We start from the raw sequence: 24,622 nt of genomic DNA, 5'->3' as shown, positions 1-24,622 counted from the left end.
ACACACACACACACACACACACACAGACACACGAGGCCCAACTGTTCAAAGCAGCATCCCAAATATATGCTTGTGATCATTTAAGTGTAAAGGTGCCATAGGAAAACAAACAATGTGTTTAAATGACAAAGTATCATTTACCAAGCAATGTTGCTATGGGTATGAATGAGACAGAGAGAGACAGCAAATTATGTTGTTTCTGCTTGACAGTGTGTTGTTTGACACGTCATTCACATAATAAATCACCTTTGATTGTTAGTCATTTGATCAGTGGTCTTTCTTTAGCACTTTAGACAGTCATCTGTGGCCTTTCTTCAAAACTCAAAACGTTACATTAATAAAACATAACTTGTAAAACATTTTTACATCAATTATTAATTTATTGATGTCATTCTACTCAATACTAATGCAGTAAAAACAGAAATATTGTAAAATAATAATAGAGTTAATATAACTGTTTTCTATTTTAACACATTTTGAAATGTAATTTATTCCTAATTGCAAATCTGAAAAGCATAAATACTTCAGTCTTAAACGATCCATTAGAAATCATTTGAATGCTGATTTAGTGTTCAAGTAACATCTCTTCATCAATATTAAAAACAGTTGTGCTGCTCAATAATTTTGTGGAAAACGGTGATACATTTTTATTTATTTGTTTGTTTACTTGGATTCTGTCATAAATAGAAGGGTCAAAAGAACAGCATTTATTTCATGAATAAATTTTACTACCACTTTTTGTTTTTTTCAATAAATAAATAAATAAATCTTACTGCCCTCAATAGTTTGAACCAGTTAGTGTCATAAATAAATAAATAAAAGCAGTGTAAAGCAATACATAAAATAATATAATAAATACAAATGTATACTTTGTAGTTCTTGTGTGACTATCTCTTTATAACTTTACATCACTCTCAATATGTTATAATATGAAATATAATTTATGTAATTTTGGACACTTTACACATGAGAAATGCACTTTACATTTTTGCAACAAAACATATTTATTGCTTTTTAATGTCACAATGACGCTCCAGAAAGACAGTACACGCATCTGTTGATTTGCATGATTCAACAGCATAAACATGTGCTTTCATATTTTTATTGCTACAACAATTAAAAAAGTAACAATTAAAAAAAATATATATAATTTTTTTTTGAGGTGACCTCAAATTCAACCATGAATACGTCTGAATGCGAAACACTGAAATACAGACAAACAAAAATAAACAAGAAAACACTGATGTACCACTACATTTGGGATTATAAACACATTGTTTTTGACAGTTACTCAGGAGGGCAACTGTTTTTTTTTTGTTTTTTTTTTACATATATAATTTTTGAACCATTTTGAAACTTTTTATGGTTTGCTTGTCTGTATAATACATTATGTTTCCTTCCACCTCACTGCAGTTACAATTGATTTTTCTGGTTTAGGTGATAATGAATCTGTGAACACATTAAGAACACTGAATAAAGACAAAAGCCATTAGTCCTGACAGCTTCAAATGTCTAAATTCATTCTAAATCTAAACAATAAATATATCATATTCAAATAAAAGCATATCATATTGTTTGACATATTTGATTGACATCAGCATTTACAGTGCCTTGTACTGTAATATATGCTTGGACATGAATAATGAAGAATACTGAATAATGTGCTTGTACATAAATAGTGTGCATGATTGTGTTATGATTGTTCATCATCACGATACATTCAGACAGGTTGTTTGCTGTTTTAGATGGACGGGCTTAAAATAAAAAGTATGGCTTGTGCTTTTTACGTTTTAAGAAGACGTTTGTTCAAGTAAGGAAAATCTGCAATAGGTCAGGTAAAAACTGGTAGTGACAGCTAGCAGGACGGCCTCCTCAGGATCTGGGACAAGCGGTAAACTCGAAACACTCGCCATTCTAGAGAGCAGACAGAGAATAATGTAATATAATTAATATATAATATACATTAATGTAATAATGTATTCACACTTTAAATGTGAAAAAAATGCAGATTGCAGTCACAGTATTTAACAGTTTAACAACTTTCATTTTAAGAACACATTAAATCAGTTCTCAACACTATTTTCTATTCTGTCCAGACCAATGTCTCCACATGTGAAATATTAATGCATCAGCTTATGCACAATCAAGTTATGTTTTTGCTTATTTATGAACATAAAAATGGTCTAACACTGTCCAATCACAGCACAGAACAGCTCAGTGTAAACTACGACTGCACCTGTGTGCTGAATGCTATCCAGCTTAACACACAATTTACCTCTTCCTCCTCAAATACTGGCTGCAAGAAAAAGACCAGGGATTTTTTGTTAACTTAGCTGTTGATTTTTGGCACTGTCACTTACACCAATCATGCCACAAAGACTAAACATGAGCACATGCACTTACAAGTCTTCTTCACAGCAATGGATGTTTTACAATACAAGACCACTCACTCACTAAAGGTAGTGAAAGATGCTTTTCAAACTTTTAATTTCTGTATGCCAAAACCTGTATTGTTTTTCTGTGAAAGATTGACTCACAACCTTTCCAATGAGACAAGCACTTCTACATCCCTCTGAAGCATGCACATTTTTAAATCAGTATATACTGAGTGTGTGTGTGTGTGTGTGTGTGTGTGTGTGTGTGTGTGTGTGTGTGTGTGTGTGTGTGTGTGTGTGTGTGTGTACACAGAGAGATTTGTTCCACATGAAATGAAATGGCAGATGTATTTATTTTTTACTCTGATGAATGAAATGACTTAAACTGTATTTACCTCATTACCCTCATCTGTCTGATGCTGAAAAGTTTAAGAGTATCAGTAAACGGATCAATTATATAAAAAAATAAAGCTTAGTTATTCTAAAATCCCTTAATGTTTATGTTCAGAATACTTCATATGTAATATTTATTAGTCTACCTGCTAAATATAAAATATTTATCTGATAAATACTTAAAATGTATCAGTCTGTGGAAAGGTAGGCATATACAATGCTTTACAATTCATAACTTAAGTAATGCACTTGCTTTATAAACAAATTAATATTTCAAACAGCATATTCTTTATGCATGCAGCTACATGCAATTTTTCAAAAATTCACGACATACCACAGCACCTTCAAGGTGCTGTATGTAGGATTGACACAGAGTCGTTGAACTAGGTATTGCAGTCCAAATGCAAAATATTGGAAAGGGTTTTCAAAGGAGAATAAATGACTGTAGCATAGTTTTTCAGATAAATGAATATGTTAACTTAGCATGTTTCTGAAATGTCTGCAAACCGATAATTGTATTTTTATGCTTTAGTAGAGTCCAAAACTTACACACAGCACCTTTAAAATTAACCACTCAATTCCAAAAATACAAATGGTTTTGAATTTATGGTCTTAGCATCAATTAAAATTGTGTGTGTGTGTGTGTGTTAATGAGTTACTTGATGTTCCTTACCTGTGTTTGGTACAGAGTAGCCTGTCTTAAAAACTCAACAGCCTCCTCACATCCAGAGGCTCTTGCCTGAAGAGAACAACAAAAACATTTGTAGCCAATGCAACACTGCATCAAAATGTCTTGCAAGTTCGTTCATTAAATGTTTGGTTAGAATTATTTATTTCATTCAAATCCCTACAAACTCACAACTTCAATGGGCGTCTGTCCATCGTAACTGCACATGGTCATATCAACCCCAGCTAACTGCCAAATCTCCAATCCTTCTAAGTCGCCACTCGCCGCAAGACTGTAGCAGAACACAGCAGTCATCAACACAGTTCTGGTATGTGTTCAATACACAGAACTGTTCATCATTTCTAAATAATATTTAAAAAATAATAATAATAATAATAATAAAGATTTTGTTGAACTATATATTAATTTACAATTTGGAAAACCACTCTAAGTGTATAATAACAATAATAAACATTTGTGCAATCACATTTCTGTGCCCACAAGTTCAGAACAGCAATCAGAAAAAGAAAAAGAAGGAGTGAGAAGAAATGTATGAATGTAAATGAGACCTGCACAACTCTGTTCCAGCATCTTCCATTTCCTCCCGGGAAAAATGAGCTCCGGTCTTCCTGAGCAGTTTCACAACCTCCTTATGCCTACAGACACATATACAGTCACATACATCTTAATTGACTTTACCTTGGAGTTCATCAATTGTGTTTGAAGGAAGAAAGTAATTCATACTGTTCTGGAATGGAAGGTAAGCAAATGCTATCCTAAACATGAATAATGATATGCCAAGTTGCATTTAGGAATGTTTATTTATTTATTTATTTTTGCTGTCTACAACCCTGAGAAAACAGACTTTTTGTGTCACTTATAAACCACCAGTCTAGTTCATCTCGAAGACTTATGGTAATTACTTCTGCTGGTCTCTAAAAGCATTTGGCCACTAAAATCAGACCTACCTGAAGCGCACAGCATTGCGAAGAGGTGTATCACCAAAGCGATCCCTGGCATAGACGGTGGCCCCTTTACCCAGCAGGTACTCCACCACTTTCAGATGGCCCTCACACGCAGCGATGTGGAGGGGAGTGCGACCATCATAATCTGCCATGCTCAAGTCAGTACCCTATATAGAAGACATTAGTCATCTTCTGTATCGTGTTTCGCTGGACTACACTTGGTAGATCTCTAGATCACTTTTAATATATTCAGACTCAAACCTGCATTACCTATAAAAGCATGGTTTAACGTATCTGCAGCAGCATATTAGGTGTTTCAGACTTTGAAAATAAAACTATATTTTCTAAATAATATCTGCAAATGAACTATAATGTCTAAGTTCTGAGGATGATTTGAACAGGTATCAGTGTCTTACCATTTCCCTGATGGCATCTAAAGCCTCAATGTCTCCGATCTTAGAAGCAACACACACCAGAGTGGGCGTAAGTGCATCTCGTATGGCTTCAAGCTCCTGTCAACATCAATATTACAAGTAATCACAACCTCTGCTTCTTATTATGATTCTACCATGCAGAGCTATACAAACTCTTAGGATGGGAATTCACTATGATTAAATCATGAATCATCTGCAAACACTGGGTCTCATTCATGAAACACGAGCAGAACGAATTTTTGTGTAAATCGCGTGTAAAGTGGTTTTGGCGTAAATTTTCGGATTCATTAAAACTTTCGTGTTTTCCAAATGTTAGTTGGTACGAAAGAAATCTACACCTGCTCCCAGCCACGCGTAAATAGTGCGTTTAACGTCTGAACGTTTTGCTCATTAATACGGCTGCATTTTAAATTCACCTTAATCGGGTACATATTTACACAGCATTTTGAAAAAAAATATTATATATATTAATTACAAACGGTTTTTCTTTTAACTTTTATTATGAGAGCCAGTAATAGGATTTGTAATATGCTGCCAAACTTCCTTTTTTAGGACCTGATACGCCACTAGTACGCTTGAAAATAAAATGTGGCGTTTTGAATGAACTTCTTATAATAAAACTTCAATTTCTGCAGCTGAGAAATGTTTCTTTTTCAGTCGCTTTTGAGAAGACATGTTTAAATCCTTCATTTGGTGTCATAATATGATGCTCATATGTAGTTGTCAGTCGGATTTAATGGGCGGGATTTATGGTAATTGAGAGTGAGCGTGCACGCGCGTCCCATTTACGACTGATTGGAATTCATTAACACACACACACATTTCACTATCACATCTGACGTTTACGAAGTTTTTGTGAATCAGGAGAAGAGTTTTCGGGAAGTTCTCTTTACGCACAAATCACTCAGATATTTACTCGTATATTTACGAATGTTTCATGAATGAGACCCATTCGCCGTATTTTACCACCTTAATTAATAACATGAATTATGCAAATGTGGTTACAGTGAATATATGCACACATCATCATTACTGTTTACACTTAATTTACAGTGTATCAAAATGACACATATGTTTGTGTTTAATAGGGTTGTACAATAATTATTTTAACAATGTGCGAGTCGACATTGTGCATCTCACTTTCCAAAAAAACAAACAAACACGACTTCACAGTCCACTCATTCACTGCATGATGTGGCCTATTGACATGCTGTTAGAATGGCAACCGAAAAAATTATTTCAAATGTTCAAAATATTATTTTAAAACTGCAAAGTATCTGATTATAGTAACTGAATTTCTAGAATAAATAAAAGAATTTGACATAGAATGAAACGTAAGCTCATGCATACATCTAGATACGAAAATAAATCCCATTATAAAGTAAAAATGTCCCTGGAGATCTATTTAAATGTAAAAGTTAATTTATGTCACTAATGCTTATAACTGCACAGAATATAAAGAATATTTCTAAATATTTGTAGGAATCAGATCACAATGTTGTTTTACGATTTTGTCAATATCGCACACACCTGCACCTGAGTGATTGAAATGCAAAGCACTGTTAGAAAACGGGAAAGTGCAGGTTACATTACCTCTTTACAGCTAATGCTGAGGGACTTGGCGATGACCTGAATAAATCGACTGTCACTGAGAGAAAGCTTTGCTCCGCCCAGGTCAGCTATCATCTCACCACGCAGATTTCGGCTCAGCATCTTAAATAAAAAAAATCAATAAAAATAACAGTTTGCATTTAAAACAAGTACAGCTGTCTTGCAGGTCTTCAAAAGAAAAGCTTTTTAAGAAGTTGGGAGAATCTAATTAGTAGTAGTAGTATTATTATTAACAACAAAACTGCCTTACTGCTTATTAATATTTGAAAAAAAGATCATGTGCTATAACCAACATGCAAAAACAACAACATAAAATATCAGGATCTAAAAATATTGACCTTTCTATGACAAGGCCAAATGAGTTCAGATTGTAATCTGTCAATTGGTGTGACTCTCCCATTAATTAATTAATTAAATACATTTGTTTAATTGGTTACACCGCATGACAACTTTTAAACATATCTTTAAAAACGTATGGATTCGATTATATGTTTTTTCCTCTCGTATGTCAAATGTGGTTTCGATATGATTTTAATAGACATTATTGCATACCTTTTTCTTCTCTTCTATACTGAGGTTTTGTTTGGCCAGCACATAAGAGAGTTTTGAAAGAGCAGCTTCCGGGGTCATATCACACCCAGCGACCAAACCGGCATCACTCAGAGCCTGAGAGGTAATATTAAAGGATTACACACACCTGGAACACACCCACGTGAGGCCTTTCTCAAGCAAACACTCATACCTGGCCAGTGGCGTATGAGGTTGTGACCGAGCCCCTGAGGCACTGGGTGCAGTTGATCATGATGACTCCTCTCTGTGTGGCTTTACGGATCTCATCCAGCAGGTCAGCACGATTGTCAGGAGCGTTACCGCTGCCGTACGTCTCCAGCACGATCCCGTCCATAGGAGGCTGCAAGAAGGCCCTCACCTGATGGGAGAGTATATATGATAATGAACACATGGGATGAAGAGATTTGTTGATAATATGATGCAAATAAAGGCAGACGTTATCACATGGCCCTTACTGTATCAGCAGTGATCCCTGGGAAGAGTCGCAGGAGACCCACATTACGGTTCATTTGTGTGTTGACAGTGAATTTTGAGGTTGTATTGGCTCGCCACACAGTATCCCAGTTAACTAAGGAGAAAAAAATCAATTTCAAAACAGCATCTGACAACATGACAATATACACTATTAAAAATGTCTACGTTTTTATTTAAATAAAAAGTATGTTTTGTTATTTCATGTGCAGTTTTTATATAATATTTCTGCAGTTGCTATGTATGCAGTGTAATACTAATTGTAAGACAACATGGAATATTTGTACTTTCTAATTAATTCGTCACACCACAAGATTATCAAACAGCAAAAATATATTTTAAAAAATTTAAAACAAAAAAAAGAAAGACATAGAGAAAGATGACTTAAAATATAATTTTTCCCTTAGACATTCACAAAAATATAATACATTTGTCAGCTATCCAGTGGTGATTTTTGGCAGTTTTAAGCCAAATTTAAATTTAATTTAACATGTTTTACTCCTCATGTTTGTGAATAATTGTATGCATCATTAACAAGTTGAACAGAGATGTTCCAAACCATGCAAATAAGCTTTTATGCTTCTAAAAAAATACAAATAAATAAATACATCTGAAATCATGCTAACGTTCTGAAGAAAGCAACAGAAATTTAAGTGATTATACAATACAGTCACATGGACCACTTTTAAAGGGATAGTTCACTCAAAAATGAAAATTCTCTCACTAATTACTCACCCTCATGTCGTTGCAAAGCTATAAGACCTTTGTTCATCTTCTCAACACAAATTAAGATATTTTTGATGAATTCCGAGGATGCTTACACCATCAGAAATGTAGCAAGGACATCGTTAAAATAGTCCATGTGACATCAGTGGATCCACCATAATTTTACGACGCTAGGAGATCACTTTGTGCGCAAAGAAAACATAATAATGACTTTATACAACAATTTGTCTCCCTTTTTTGCCATTTCGGAGAGTATCACATACATAAACAATGTATGCAACGTATGTACGCAAATACGTTGAGACCAAAGTGTAAAGTATGTAAACAGCATATCCGTGTACGGTGCTGCTGACACAGAACAGCAAACGTTGTTTACGTATGTGATACTCTTCAAAATGGCACTATAATGTGACACGGAGGAGATTAATTGTTGAATAAAGTCGTTATTTTTGTTTTCTTCACGCACAAAAAGTATTCTCTTAGCTTTGTAAAATTACTGTTAAACTACTGATGTCACATGGATTATTTTATCGATCTCCTCGCTACGTTTCTGAGCCTTGATCATGTAAGGATCCTTATTGTCTATGGAGGACCAGAGAGATTTAAGATTTCATCAAAAACATCTTATTTTGTGTTCCGTCTTACAGGTGTGGAACGACATGAGGCTGAGTAATTAATGACAGAATTGTAATTTTTGGGTGAACTATGCCTTTAAGAGACTTTAATGGTGTTAATTGAGTCCTTTTTGAATCTTGAAAGCCTCATTATCACTGCATAGTAAAGAGAAACTAGTGAGTAAAAGCACTCAAACAAAAGCAGTAAAAGGGATCAAAATAATACCAAATTTTACCATAGTTGGGGGTAAACTAATATTTTAATGTAATAGACTCAAACTGGACTAAGACGTTGTATGTTGGCAGAACTGTTATCACTTTTAATGTCGACTTCAGCATTGGCTAACGGCGGTAGATTCGGTGAGGTAAATGCGTTAAAACTTCCAGCATCCACTTTGGTGACACGGTTGCCCCTGTACAGCTTATGATGAAAATAGAGGCAAACCTGTGAAGACAGCAAGCAATTGACTCAAACGGCTTTATAATAATTTCTTTATAAGAAGTTAACATGCTCCAAAATAAGCATCTTAAATATATATATATATATATATATATATATATATATATATATATATATATATATATATATATATATATATATATATATATATATATATATATATATATATATATATATATATGTTTTGGTATCTTATCTTTGTACAGAAAACCAAAAAAAAAAACTCACTTCTGGGATGACAAACTGTCCTGCTATCAACAGTGCCCCCAAGAGGTTGTCCCTCCCATCGTTCCTCATCTCATAGATGGGCACCTGCCATATACAAGATGGTTGTGAAGCTATTTTTGAAGTCAGCATTATTATTATTTTTTCATGGCCAAAAGTTCTAAAAGTAGTCTAAGACTTTTCTTTAAAATCCTTAATTTGTGTTCCATGAAAGAAAGAAAATCATATGGGTCTGGAACAAAAAAAAACACAAGGGTGAGTGAATGGTTTATGGGTGAACTATCCCTTCGAATCGTGTTACCTGTGAGCCAGTGAGGACGACAGGCTTTCCCAGGTTCTCACACATGAAGGATAGGGCAGAGGCGGTGTAAGCCATTGTGTCTGTACCGTGCAGGATGACAAAACCATCATATAGCTCATAGTGTTTCTGTCAACATCAGAGAGAACAAAAAGGTGTAATTAACAACTGACAATCTGTTCACAGAACTATATTCAAGAAATTTGAAGATTACCAACAATTAAAAATTCTGTTTACAAGTCATTACATTCAGTCTTGTCCAACTCAGGGCTATGGAAAAAAATAATAAATTAAGAAATATGTGCACCAATGGGAGTGACCCGATCAAAGTGCAATAGTTGTATAATACAATCAAAGGTCCAAAGTTTCACACAACAAATTTTAAAACATAAAGATGGTTAAAAAGGGAGCACCTCAATGTCTTTTCCAATAGTGGCCCAGTCATCTGTGGTCATATTGCAGGAGTCGAGGAGGGGAGAGTACTCTAAAACTGTATATACAATCCTCTTGTTCTGTTTGGACAGTCTGGGGTGGAAAATGGTTTTAAAAAGCATCAAAATTGTAATGTTTATTGTGAAAGACACCAAACACTGACAACAAGCTCTCAAAGTAAAGCAAAACTCCTTTTTTAAACCAGCAAAGACAAACATGGGTTAGTTAAGCTAGATCAACTAAAATAAAAAAAAAGTTGATTATTTATTGATAGCGAAAGGTTGACTGATTCAGGGGCGTCTTCTGTAGTTAAAGCAAAAACCATTTGTGCGTCAATGGATGAGTAAATATTATGAAGCAGCAGACTTCAGACTTTGCTCATGGCTCTAGGGGCGGCTTACTGTGGTCTTACTGTAATAAAGAAGGTAGCACTGGGCGATTTTCCACATTTAGGAACCGAGAGTGAGCAGATTAGCATGACCTGCCTTCATTAACAATGGGCAGCTTATCTAAAACCACATACATATTCCTGTGGCTGTTAAATTGGGCCACCCTCGAAGGTGCACTGATGAGCTAGAAGCGTAATAGATCGTATACTAATAGAGATTTGTAGAAGTAACTGGATATTGGGTTTGGCATGCACATTTTGCATTGGCGCATCTATAACATACTCATGTGCACAAAACCAAACATAACATATAGCCACTACAGCATAAATGATATTTGCAAATCAAAAGCAAAAAAGCAAAAAATCACACACCTTTAAATGTCCAGAATACAAAACTAAGGCACCAAACATAATACTGACTTGACTGCTCCTTTCTATTACCGAGATATTATTAGATCTCTTTAATCAACACTAATGTAAAATATAGGCTGGTATATATACAGCATTTCGAATTAAATCTGGTTTATATACACAATATAAGGTTGTAATATAAAGATACACATATTACCCGTGGAACAACATTTATTGTGGAAAGTTTATTGTAATTCTTCGGCATAAAAACCATGCTATATTACAATTGTAAAAAGACCAGATTTCAAATAAAACATGAAAAAATTGGTTACTTTTTATGTTACAATGTTAGCACTGCAACCTTTAGTCATGTTCCACTTGGTGTGAATAATTTTAAAAGGCTGACTTAAGAAATATTTATTGCAATTAATAAATTTTAAATTGATATTAAATGTATTATATTATAAAGACTCTGCATTACAGTATAATAACTTTATATAATTATTCATTTTAGACTTGGTGCGAACAGGCTTTAGATAATGCCACAGTAAATTACACCAGTGAATGCATGAGATGAAGTTGTCAAGAAGAAACACAGTTTAACCTCTCATTGATCAGATTTCATCTGCCATTCTCATAGCTTAAACATTACTCTATAGCCAGAACCACTGAGCTAACTAGCAAATCACGAAAACATGTGCAAAGACATATACATCCCACAAGGGCAAACATTATGCTAAAAGTACTACAGCACCCATGGAATAGAGGATCAGCTGAATGAGTGGACGTCCTGTTAAAATAACACACATTTGTATGGTTTATAATATTATCAGATGTGAAAAAATAATACAAATGAAACAGCATCTTACAAGACAGAAATATTATTTTTTTAATATTATAATTATATTTTTGAAGCTATGTTTTTAAGATGTATTTTTAGATAGGGCAAATAAATAATGACAACTTTAACGTTGGGAGAAGTATTGTTATTCTAGTGCAATAATTACAGAAACCAACTATCAAACCTGTATCTTGTACACAAATAGCTAAATACTGGATCTATGAATAGGACAACACCTCCACAAACATCTAACCTGATCATGTATTTTTGTGAGGTGTGGGAACTTACGACAGCACCAGTGTGTTCTCCGGAGGCTTGTAGTACTCGTACAGTCTGGTCTGTTGTGCGTACTGCTCATCGTGCAGAATGGGGAGTTTGCGTAGAGTTTCAACGAGAGCATTAGGTTCTGGAGAAAGAACTGCAAACACAGAAGAAAAGTCAGTAAAAATCTTATCAACAAAGACACATCTGATAACAAATGCACCATATACAATGTCATACATACCATGTTTGCAACCCTCAGGTTCTTTTGAATAGAATTAAGCAGTGAAGCCAAAAAGATATCATCATGAATATTTACTGAATATACTATACTGTATCATTTTGCACATTTTGATATTCCCTATTACTGGGCAGTGTTAAAAACTTTCTTGAATCACAGTATGACTAAATTTATACCATGTTAAGTTAATCAAAATAGTTATTTATGCTGAAAATTAAAAAAAAAAAAAAAAAAAAAAAGGTTTATTATAACCATGGACTGTTTTACTTTGGGTGGGAAAATTCAGTTTATTGTATTATTTAATGTGGATTCTGTCCTTGAACTTTCATAAACAATTAACAGAAAAAAGCTGAATGTTTTTGTGTTTGGCCTTGCAAATTCTTTAAAAGGTGCTTTTTTTTCTTTCTTTTTTTTTAATCAGCGTTTGTTTTAGATAAGCTTCTTTTTATATATAAAGAACTAAAGTTTGTTAACCTATTCAAGAAGTATTGTGCAAGAAATGGTACAAAAGCCCAGGGTCGTGAAAGATGTACTACTATTTACAGAAGGCAAATATTTTGGACATTCTAACCAAATGAATTACTCATAAAGTCATAAAGTCATAAAACACGATCAGCATCCTTTTCAGACCAGCTCAGTTTGAATACTGTAAACAAAACCACACTTGAAGGACTCTTCCCATTCCCATTTATTAATTTATATAATCAAGTCACCAGTGCATTATACAGACTTTCAGCTGTGCAGTTCATTATTTGGAAATATATAGAGATGTGTTCTGGCTTCTTATGTACATCCAATAATGTACAGCTGCAATTTGGGTTTATTACAATTAAAAACTTGCAACCATACTTGAAATTCATGAAATTATATTCTTTAATAATCATTTAAATTACTAGACTGACATTAGCAATGTAAAGATGATGTTACCAAAACAATTAATCCATATTAATGTATAACAGGTTAATGACAAAACATGTTTTAGCACACAATGTCAAATTTAAATGGTTTACATCTAACTGTGCTGTTGTTTTAGTTTTGATTTAGATTTTAAATAATCGAAGACTATCACATATTAAAAAGAAAAAAATATATATTTGTGCATGACCAAGTGGCAGTTATTGTAAGATAAATGAATGTACTTTTTCACAAAATAATATGTAAATAAATAAATAAATAATGTACAAAAAATATATAGTTAATACAAATCATTTCAAAATTAATTAAAATTTTGTTGCATATTCATCTTTAAATCGTATTTGCAAATGTCTTGACTCCACAGCAGATAAAGAAAAGGTTGCGGGTTCGAGTCTTGTGCCATCAGGGACTGTAAGTGGGGGAGTGTATGTACAGCGCTCTCTCCCCCCTTCAATACCATGACTGAGGTGCCCTTGAGCAAGCCACCGAAACTCCCAACTGCTCCCCGGGCACCGCAGCATAAATGGCTGCCCACTGCTCCGGGTGTGTGTTCACAGTGTGTGTGTGTGTGTGTGTGTGTGTTCACTGCTGTGTGTGTGCACTTAGGATGGGTTAAATGCAGAGCAATAATTCTGAGTATGGTTCACCATACTTCGCCACATGTCATCCTAATATCTTTCTATGTTTATAGTTTGAAAGATTACACTTAAAAAAATCAACAACAACAAAAACAAGAAGCAGCAATTTTTTAACAGGTTAGTTAAAAATTAAAATGACTAGACTGACATTAGCAATATAAAGATGAAGTTACCCCAAAAAATGCATCCAATTTACTGTATAACTGGTTAATGACAATTTTGTGTTTTAAAAGTTTAATTGTTTACACCTAACTGTACGGTTATTTTAGATTTGACATGAAAATAAGCAAACTGTCTAACAGACTATTTAATATTACTTATGTAAACAGAGAAAAGATCATTGTAAATAAATAAATAAATATTGTAATAAAAATACAAAAATGAAACGAATAATATTATATATATATATATATATATATATATATATATATATATATATATATATATATATAATGAATGAATGTTAAATTAAAAATCTGGTATATTGTGAACTTACTAATTGGGTATGGTCAATTCTTTCATGCAAACAGCATGGAAAAATCTAAATTTGACTCATTTTAAAATAGAAATAAGTCTCTACTTGTATACATTAATAGAAATTAGATATAACAAAGCAAAAAATTGTCAATTATTTTAAAGTCTTAAAGTCATTTGATTTAGAATACATAAAAGGTATATTACCGGATTAGTTACATTTTATATATATATATATATATATATATATATATATATATATATATATATATATATATATATATATATATATATATATATATATATATAATTGCATTTTGGTCTTTCTATGTTTATTGTTTAAAAGATCGCAAGAAAAAAATAGCGGCACTTTTTAACGAATAGACAAAAGAAATAACATACGTTACATATTTTATCTATTAGGCTAATTAAAAAGTGCCGCTATTTTATTTTATTTTGTTTATTTATTTATTTATTTTCACTCGGAATGACATTTATCGCACATCAATTTAAATTTTACCAGGTCCAAATACATTTGGGACAACTTTAGATGTATCCTTAAGATTTCATTAATTTTACATAGACATATGGATGTGTGTGAGTGATATCATCAAATAATCCCATAAACGTAAAATATCTTTGACAGCATCTTCCCCATGTTGTATATCGTACATATGTGACCCTCGTGCAGTCAGGTGTGTGAGCGATGCTGATACGGTTTACCGTTATTATGATACGTCATTCCAATGGTTCCGCCGGTGTTTATGACCAGGACCCTCGCCTCGACATTTGGGCTGATATCAGGTGACTCTGAACTGTTGGAGTATCTCCTGCGAGTCTGTCCCGCGGCGCTCCGGTTTTTCTGCGAGTGAAACCCTTCAGGCTGACTTAACCTGCTGCGGGAAAGCGCTCGACCTAGAGAGGTCATGCTTGCTGAAGACGGAGGCGCCGTAGTGTGATTCCATTCCGCCATATCGGACTCGAGCAGCGTTGCCCAAACCGAGCGACGCAGTTTCTTAAAGAGACAGCGCCTTGATTTAAACACTGATAATGCTACAGATGCTGGACACGTACAAATCAACTTATTGTGACATTTGAGATAAAAAAAAGTGTCGTTATTAGCTCACTTAATTGAAATAATACTAATAATAACTAGTAATACTAATAATAACTTATATTTTCTATAACTTAGACTTCATTCTTGAATTACCAATATAGTTATTGTAGCTTCTGGCCTTGAGCATGTACACATAAAGATAATATTAAACTCTTATTTGTTGTAACCATAAAAGTGTGCTGCTGTTGTATTTCCAACCATTTTCGGTGTTTGTTCATTAGATGGATTGATAGATGTGACTTTTTATGCTGATTGCATTGTATGCGGGTACATTGTTACTCCAGCAGGTGGTGACAAGTGAATGTCTTTACAAGTCAGTTATAGACACCTAGGCTATTTATTTATTTATAATAAATTATATTGTGTTACACAAAATAAATAAAGTCATACAGTTTTGTAACAACATGGGGTTAGGAAACTTAAGGAGTCCATTTAAGGCTCCTTTATTTATATAGTGCTTTATACAATACTGATTGAGCAGCTTTTTACAGTTTCAACAGAAAAAAAGGTTTGCCATTAATGAAAGAGGACAATAACAGAGTCTTTTTTTTTTTTCTGCTAAAGTCAGTTCATTGATAATTCAGTGATGTCAAATAGTGACATAATTTTCACTTTTGGGCGAACTTCCCCTTTATCAAGCCTTTCATGAGCACTTTTAAAAAAAAAAACTCTCAAGTGATAACATCCATGTTATAATTTATTAGTTGAGAGTTTTTTATTATTCACTTTTGTACTTAGATTAGTTCTGTGTTATTATTGCTGATAGTATAAGAACAACTAATACTGTCGCGACTGCCCCGTGTTCTATGTCTCAGACTGTGTAATAAAGAATAATAAATGTGCATTTATTTTAAAAATAAAGTCGAACAGTTAATGACGTTTGCCTATACCTTTATTATGAAAATTGGGCTGCAACTGCCATTTCCGCTCGTTCGCGTTGACGTAGTCAGTTTCATACTGACTGAACTCGGCTGGTTTTAGGAGTGAACACCGGGGTTGATACTGCTAGAGAATGGTGGGCCTCCGCAGGTAACTAAACATGCATTTAGTCGCTCTAAAATGAATGAGCAGAACTTGTTAATGGTTATATGTTATATAACCTGTCGAAAATATGTGTAAAAAGTGTGTGGTGGGAATTTTCTGTGGGTTGTTCGGCCGGCTAAGCTAGCAGGCTAAGTTGGTCTTCTTCTGGCACTCCCTCTCAGCATCTCTTGTCTCTCAGGGGCACGTGAGACGCAATTCGAATTCGGGACGGTTGAAATCGACGCGGCTCCGCTTCAGACGGACCAGATGACAGACACACCGGCCGGCCAAATGAACGCGTTTCCGCCGAGGCTCTGAACGACTTCAGCTGCTATCCGGTTACATTTTGGGGGAAGGACGGGAAAGAGCCCCCGAGACGGACATTCACACGCCAAGAGGAAGTCTTGATAGACCGCAGGCTCTTAAAGAGGCCTCACAGAATTTACCAGACACACAGGAAAGGAAAAGCGCCGAAAAAATCGCTGCATTTGTCGCCTTTCTGTGGATTATTGTCGAGGGTGGCGTTTTTCAAACCGCTCCCACCATAGAACCGAAGCAAAAGCTCAGCAAATCAAGTGTTGACCTTTTCCCTTCTACTGAAAGTTTTCAGTAACTTTACCGTCGTTTAATCAGCAACCAAGTGACCAGTATTGGCTGGAACTACACTTAATTCATTGTGATTTTGCGCCCAGTTTCCTGAAAACGTTATACACGTGTTCCGTTGACTTCCAAATCTGACATTCCCCAGACAAAATCTTAAAGAAGCAGTGCTTTTATTTCACGTTTCAAACCTTTACCATATCAGACTTTTTTGTTTTCTTTTTGGTGGGAAGTAACCATTTATGAACAATATACAACATGGGGAAGATGCTGTCAAAGATATTTGGTAACAAAGAGATGAGAATATTGATGCTCGGACTGGATGCCGCCGGAAAAACCACCATCCTTTATAAGTTGAAACTCGGCCAGTCTGTGACCACCATCCCGACCGTCGGTTTCAACGTGGAGACGGTCACCTACAAAAACGTCAAGTTCAACGTGTGGGACGTGGGCGGACAAGATAAGATCCGTCCCCTCTGGCGACACTACTACACGGGCACGCAAGGGTTAATTTTTGTGGTGGATTGTGCTGATAGAGATCGCATCGACGAAGCCAGGCAAGAACTCCACCGCATCATCAACGACCGCGAGATGCGGGACGCCATCATTTTGATTTTCGCCAACAAGCAAGACCTGCCGGACGCCATGAAGCCACACGAGATCCAGGAGAAGCTGGGACTGACGCGCATCCGGGACAGGAATTGGTACGTGCAGCCATCGTGTGCAACCACCGGTGACGGACTGTACGAAGGCTTAACATGGTTAACATCTAACTACAAGTCTTAATGACACTGGCACTGACTGTTTAGGACAAATAAACTCAGTACGGGGAAAGATCACACCCTCCACTGAATATTCGTGCTGTTTTGATTTAAGAGTTAACATTCGTTTTTGGTTTTTCAAACGGCCCTCTTTGAAACCACGTAATGGGTTTGGCTTGCTTTTAGTTTCCTGTATACTGTGGCATACCAGTGTCACTCATCTTGGACTATTGCTTAACATGATAAAGCATTCCTGAATGAAGATTCTCAATATTATTATATTTTTTTCTTTGATTTGTAGGTTTTTCTATATTTGTTTTCTCTCCTTCAGTTTCTGTCGTGGAGATATCAGAGTTTGTCCCAGCAAATGGTCCAATAGTGTGTTAAAGGCGTTTTATACAGAGATGTATCAAACCTGTCCAGGCATCCACTGTAGCAAAGCACAGTGCTGCTGAGGAGGTTGTAGCATACTAATTGTAGGTAGCTGTGTGGTGTAACAGGTTTTAAACCGTGCCATATTTATGATATCACTGACATCCAATGATAATCAACATGTAAATGAGTCCATGGAACATTTTATGCAAAAGTCTAATCGCTGAAGGCGGACTTACCACAGACGTAACTTATATTCACACAGCATAGTCGAACCGAATGATGTCTTGTTCTCGAAAGCTGAAAAACCACGTTTTTTTTTTTTTTTTTTCTGCATCGCATTGTAGCCCAAAACAAGCTTAAACGTAAAAGTGACTTCATTTTATACATTGAGGGGATGCCTTTTGTAGCCCTTTTACCATTTAGGCTCATTGCATTGACCAGATTGTCTTTTGACTTACACTCATGTGTCTCTAAAATGTGGGAGTGTTACGTTCTTGCATTTCAAGTGTAGTGCTTGCGGTAGAGTGGACTGGATTTGTCATTTTGGAGAGAAATGTTTCATTCTGTTCAACTCCTCTCTTTTCTTTAATCATTTTGAAAAACATGTACAGAAACAGCTATGTAATTGTAACTTCAAATTAAACTTAGTCATTTTAACGCTCTTAGTTCATTCTTGTTCTGACTAATTCCTGCTCTCTTTGATGCCTATCGATGCACTGGAGTTTCCACCGTCACTTACCGAGCCAAACCTAAGTCAGATGGAAAATGAATTTAGCGCCGCTTTAAAATTCCTCCATTTCTTTTTTGTTTTGTTCTAGGTAGCGCACATGGAAAATCTTTTCCTATTTGCTCAATATTTTCCTGGGACTCCAAGCACTTTGGAATCGGTAGCAGATAAGATTCTAAAGAATGTGTGTTGGGTTTAAAGTTTGACCTCTTCATGTGTTCGCACACAGGACTGCAGACACCTTTCTAACATGTGTGAACTGGCACATTTTACATTTCTGAAAGCCTAGAGAAGTGTCACAGTGCAGTAACTCTTAGATCATCCTTTAACGTCTTAACGCAAATATTTGTTATATGAACCTTTTAGCTTAATCTCTCAAAATTAGCTGTGTCAGGACTGTGCTGTTTTGCAGGCTGGCTCCACACCCCCCAGCAAATTCCGCTGTAAAAACAGGATGTCTCCCCCCTTGCTCTCTAAAGGCTGCACAGCTGTGAAACTGTTGCACACAGAAGAGTAATGGGCGGCCGGCGCTGGACGGCACAAATGCTGCTCTTGCTGACACAGCTGTTAATAACAAGTGCTGTGCTCACTTGTTGCTTTGCTTGCCATCTTAAATGGTTGTTAAACCACTAGGCTGCTTCACATGCCAGTATTCAAATCAGTCTTAGCCACAAGGTTCATCACATTGCCGGAAATGAGCTTGACTGCTGACATATTGACGGTTGTTTCTTGGGTTTTTTTCTCCATTTTTTTACTGAAGTTTTGTGGCACTTCTTTTAATGTGAGAAAAACTGTACTGGTAGTAAAGGAGTGGATACAGATTTTCAGATTGTAATCAGTTTTGAGGGATCAAGCAGCTACTGCCAGCTTGTTGAGACCTGCTGTTACACCATAATAAAAACTTTAGCGTGTCATATTTACAAGGTCAGAACTGTTTGATTTACAAAGCAGGTGATTTTCACACACACCATGTTTTTGTCTGCTGCTTATCTTTCTTATTTGGTATGTAGTTTGCCGCATATGAGTTTATGAATAACTCCGCAGGTCACAAGTGTGAATGAGCTCATTAATTCCTCTTATTTATATATATATATATATATATATATATATAATGCTTTTGAAAGAAGTCTCATTCTCACAAAGGGTTTAACTGATCAAAATACTTTAAAAACTAATATTTATAACCATTATTTTAACATGTAATTTATTCCAGTGATGGCAAAGCTGAATTTTCAGCAGCCATTACCCCAGTTGAGCAGCTTTATGGAAAATGTGATTTCACACTTCTTCTTTTTTTTTTTTCTCCATAGAAAGCATTTTATTTAAAGAGATTTTGATCAATTACATGTGTCCCTCCTGAAAAAAAATTTATATATACATTCAGTAATAACGGTTTCCACTGTATTTTCATATCAGCAGTTTTTCAGCACATTCTTAGTGTGTGTGTGTTTGCCTGCTCAGGAACTTTTAGTGCCGAGCTAGTTTCATTGTGATATCTAAAAGGGAAGTGGTCAGTGATGTCAGGCCTGACTGTATTGTAGGAGTTTGGGTGGTGCCCATGTGGCTCTGCTGATGATGGTGTTCAGCTAATGACACGCATGCTATTAATAGACTCCTCTTGTATGTGCAAGGCGACACAAAATGCACACCTCAGAACACTTGTGCAGCCCATGTGACCTTGATTACTCTTTTAAATAGACTTTTTCTTATGCACAGCTTGTACCTTTTGAAAATAAAACAAAGATTCTGAGCTGTAACAATTGAGTGGGGGGAAAAAACCTTGTGCAGTCTGAGTGTCATATTTTGTTCACCCACCCTCATGTCCTTCCAAACCTGTGGGACTTTCCTCCATGGGACATAAGATATTTAGAAAATATGACTATCACTATTGCTAATTCTGGCTTAATTAAATGAGAGGGTAAGAAGAACCTAATGGTGGAATAGGGGTGGGTTTTTTTGTCTAATAATCTGTTAATTATTATAGATAAAGTCTGAGTTTCAAGTTTTATGACATGGGTTATTAGACTGGAAGCAAAATGTTCCTGAAAAGCACATGATAACATTCGGTTTATAATTCATAATTGTGTGTCCCTCTAGATAATCTTATCAAGCGATCTAACACACTAATCTCACATTAAGAGTAAATATGGTTGTTTGTACAGCTTGACTGTAGGCTGCTGCATGATAGTTTCTGTAGGACAGGTTTGGTAACTGCAAAACTTAAAGGGATAGTTCACCCAAAAATTAAAATTCATTCACCAATTACTCAAATTACACAATCTTCAGAATATCTTATTTTATGTTCAACATAAGCAACTTAAACAGATTTGGAACAACATGAGGGTGAGTAAATGATGACAGAATTTCCATTTTTGGGTGAACTATCCCTTTAACAGAATATTTAATTGGCATATCGAATTTTTATTTATTTTATATTTTATTTTATATTTTTTTGCATAATGTTTGTATAAGGGATTTTTATATCATATATATATATATATATTGCCAATAAAATAATATGATGTAATGTATATTATAGGGCACAATCTGGAAATGCGTTCCGGTTCCTTCGTCCTGACGTCAATGGGTTTTTGAACGGCTTTGGGGTTAAATGCCTGAAATAATGTAGAAGCCAGGGAGATGCTAACTTCAGGCTTCCCCTAAAAAACAAAAACAAACAAACCAAAAATAATGAATAAAATAAATGTCTCCTATTGTATCACTGTTAGATTGCATGGGAAGTTACAAAGCTTGTATGTTATGCAAAAGCATCCTGGTACTCTGTTTTATTTTTACATATTCCATAAAATTTGATTTGAATATTTCATGAAGACATAAACAGTCTGTCATATTTTGTAGAAGACTATATGCAAATGTTGTATCTTTGTTTTGACAGCAGGAAATTAGAACAATGATGAAAATTGACGTTCTCATTATTTGAACAGAAACAGAAGTGTAACTGGCATATGTGCGCTGAGTACAGTGATGTGTTAGTGGCTCTGTGCAGTGTTTATATTCTGTGTACTCTGACCTTTAGCTGCAGATGTTCTCAGATAACACTGGATACGCAAAAGCGAATGGTGGGAGAGGTCAAAGGCTGACCTCTAGGATCAATATTAGCAATGATGACACAGGGAACCGATAATAGCACAGACTCCACTCTCAGGAATCTAATGAGTGTTTTGTGATACAGTTGCCTAAAACCCTCGAAGGCTAACTCCCTAAAACCAAGCCCAGCATGTACACAGAAACTTTCTTTTATTTTATTGTTTTTAAAGAAATTGTTGAATAAAGTTATTTATGTTTGCGGACTAAAAGTATTCTCATAGCTTCGAAACATTACGGTTGAACCACTGATGCCACATGAACTAATTTAACAATAACCCTACGACCTTTCTGGGTCTTGAACGTGTCAGTTACGTTGCTGTTTATGCACTGTCAAAGATATCAAAAATAGCTTCATTTGTGTTCTGAAGATGGACAGAGGTTTTACAGGTTTGGGACGACATGAGAGTGGGGAATTAATGACAGGATTTTCATTTTTGGGTGAACTATCCCTTTAAGACCCCATAACCAATATCTAAAGCTGGGCTTTCATTAAAACTAACAGCTATTGCATACCTGCATATTTTTTCTACCTCTCTGTCTACAGTCTTTACAAACATGATGTGTTAATACATATGAGTCAACTCGCTGATTCAAGTGTGTCAGGTCATTCGGTTGGCGTTTCATTCAGTTGTAACTCACTCTGGAAAAAGGGTGTAACCATGTGCACAGCGCAGACCCACCCATTCTACACTACACCAGACAAAACTCATTCAAAGGCCTGTTTGAGTTTCTCGTTCCTGTGACAACAGTCTTATGAGGCTCTTGTTGTAAAGTGTGAGTATGCCCGAGTCAGATCTTTCTCTTTCATTAGGGTGAGAGGGCTGTTCTGGACAAACCTGTCCTACTGAGTCTACCCAGTCAGATGCCATCATTTGAACTTTAACTGTGACTGCGTTGTGCTGTGTGCATGATTACTTAAATTCCCATTTCACAGAAACTTGGGTGAGCTCTTTTGATAGGAAGTTAGAAACCATAGCAAGACCCTGGAAAAGACCTAGAATATCATGGTAGTGATATTAAGAGAGTGAACACCCATTCATGTGGTTTGTTTTGTCTTGAATACAATTTATTTAATTTTAAATTGTAAGACATAATAAAGCTATGTTTTGTGTGTTCATATTTTATATATACAGGTCCTTCTAAAAAAAATTAGCATATTGTGATAAAAGTTCATTATTTTCCATAATTTAATGATACAAATTAAACTTTCATATATTTTAGATTCATTGCACACCAACTGAAATATTTCAGGTCTTTTATTGTTTTAATACTGATGATTTTGGCATACAGCTCATGAAAACCCCAAATTCCTATCTCAAAAAATTAGCATATTTCATCCGACCAATAAAAGAAAAGTGTTTTTAATACAAAAAGTCAACCTTCAAATAATTATGTTCAGTTAAGCACTCAATACTTGGTCGGGAATCCTTTTGCAGAAATGACTGCTTCAATGCGGCGTGGCATGGAGGCAATCAGCCTGTGGCACTGCTGAGGTGTTATGGAGGCCCAGGATGCTTCGATAGCGGCCTTATGCTCATCCAGAGTGTTGGGTCTTGCGTCTCTCAACTTTCTCTTCACAATATCACACAGATTCTCTATGGGGTTTAGGTCAGTAGAATTGGCAGGCCAATTGAGCACAGTAATACCATGGTCAGTAAACCATTTACCAGTGGTTTTGGCACTGTGAGTAGGTGCCAAGTCGTCCTGAGAAACGAAATCTTCATCTCCATAAAGCTTTTCAGCAGATGGAAGCATGAAGTGCTCCAAAATCTCCTGATAACTAGCTGCATTGACTCTGCCTTTGATAAAACACAGTGGACCAACACCAGCAACTGACATGGCACCCCAGACCATCACTGACTGTGGGTACTTGACACTGGACTTCAGGTATTTTGGCATTTCCTTTTCCCCAGTCTTCCTCCAGACTCTGGCACCTTGATTTCTGAATGACATGCAAAATTTGCTTTCATCCAAAAAAGAACTTTGGACCACTGAGCAACAGTCCAGTGCTGCTTCTCTGTAGCCCATTTCCTGCACACGCCTGTGCACGGTGGCTCTGGATGTTTCTACTCCAGAATCAGTCCACTGCTTCCGCAGGTCCCCCAAGGTCTGGAATCGGTCCTTCTCCACAATCTTCCTCAGGGTCCGGTCACCTCTTCTCATTGTGCAGTGTTTTTTGCCACACCTTTTCCTTCCCACAGACTTCCCACTGAGGTGCCTTGATACAGCACTCTGGGAACAGTCTATTTGTTCAGAAATTTCTTTCTGTGTCTTACCCTCTCGCTTGAGGGTGTCAATGATGGCCTTCTGGACAGCAGTCAGGTCGGCAGTCTTACTCATGATTGCGGTTTTGAGTAATGAACCAGGCTCGGAGTTTTTAAAAGCCTCAGGAATCTTTTGCAGGTGTTTAGAGTTAATTAGTTGATTCAGATGATTAGGTTAATAGCTCGTTTAGAGAACCTTTTCATGATATGCTTGTTTTTTGAGATAGGAATTTGGGGTTTTCATGAACTGTATGCCAAAATCATCAGTTTTAAAACAATAAAAGACCTGAAATATTT

The 24,622-nt window shown here is 35.7% G+C and overlaps 2 protein-coding genes across 6 annotated transcripts; one reads left to right on the top strand and one right to left on the bottom strand.

Moving 5' to 3' along the window:
• Positions 1-985: 985 nt before the first annotated feature.
• Positions 986-15,361, bottom strand: aspg (asparaginase homolog (S. cerevisiae)). 5 transcript variants are annotated; one of them, XM_052581324.1, is made up of 19 exons: positions 15,074-15,361; positions 12,110-12,239; positions 11,735-11,770; positions 10,223-10,334; positions 9,813-9,938; positions 9,515-9,598; positions 9,145-9,271; positions 7,471-7,583; positions 7,188-7,373; positions 6,998-7,111; positions 6,428-6,547; positions 4,817-4,912; positions 4,404-4,567; positions 4,005-4,091; positions 3,628-3,727; positions 3,442-3,507; positions 2,771-2,794; positions 2,276-2,296; positions 986-1,914 (listed from the first exon to the last, which is right to left on the bottom strand). In XM_052581324.1, the coding sequence occupies exons 1-19, from the start codon at positions 15,321-15,323 to the stop codon at positions 1,873-1,875; spliced, it is 1,998 nt and encodes a 665-aa protein (XP_052437284.1). In that variant the 5' UTR covers positions 15,324-15,361; the 3' UTR covers positions 986-1,872. The 5 variants fall into 5 exon arrangements, with proteins under 5 accessions (XP_052437284.1, XP_052437285.1, XP_052437286.1 ...); XM_052581325.1 differs by lacking the exon at positions 2,771-2,794; XM_052581326.1 differs by lacking the exon at positions 11,735-11,770.
• A 996-nt stretch (positions 15,362-16,357) lies between these two features.
• arf6b (ADP-ribosylation factor 6b) lies at positions 16,358-18,891 on the top strand. The gene is made up of 2 exons (XM_052581345.1): positions 16,358-16,496; positions 16,690-18,891. The coding sequence occupies exon 2, from the start codon at positions 17,349-17,351 to the stop codon at positions 17,874-17,876; it is 528 nt and encodes a 175-aa protein (XP_052437305.1). The 5' UTR covers positions 16,358-16,496; positions 16,690-17,348; the 3' UTR covers positions 17,877-18,891.
• Positions 18,892-24,622: the final 5,731 nt, after the last annotated feature.

This window comes from Carassius gibelio, chromosome B17 (assembly GCF_023724105.1).
Source record: "Carassius gibelio isolate Cgi1373 ecotype wild population from Czech Republic chromosome B17, carGib1.2-hapl.c, whole genome shotgun sequence".
NCBI lineage: Eukaryota > Metazoa > Chordata > Actinopteri > Cypriniformes > Cyprinidae > Carassius > Carassius gibelio.
Note: the sequence above shows the minus strand (reverse complement) of the source record. Positions and strands in the feature narration are given on the sequence as shown.

Bases quoted from the DNA above. Each gene is read 5' to 3' on its own strand.
- aspg (XM_052581324.1), bottom strand. From the start codon at position 15,323: ATGGCGGAATGGAATCACACTACGGCGCCTCCGTCTTCAGCAAGCATG. The intron at 11,771-12,109 runs GTAAGTTCCCAC...TTATTTTAACAG, and splicing joins GAGAACACACTGGTGCTGTC to GACGTCCACTCATTCAGCTG. The intron at 4,568-4,816 runs GTAAGACACTGA...TCTTCTATATAG, and splicing joins TAGATGCCATCAGGGAAATG to GGTACTGACTTGAGCATGGC.
- arf6b (XM_052581345.1), top strand. From the start codon at position 17,349: ATGGGGAAGATGCTGTCAAAGATATTTGGTAACAAAGAGATGAGAATA.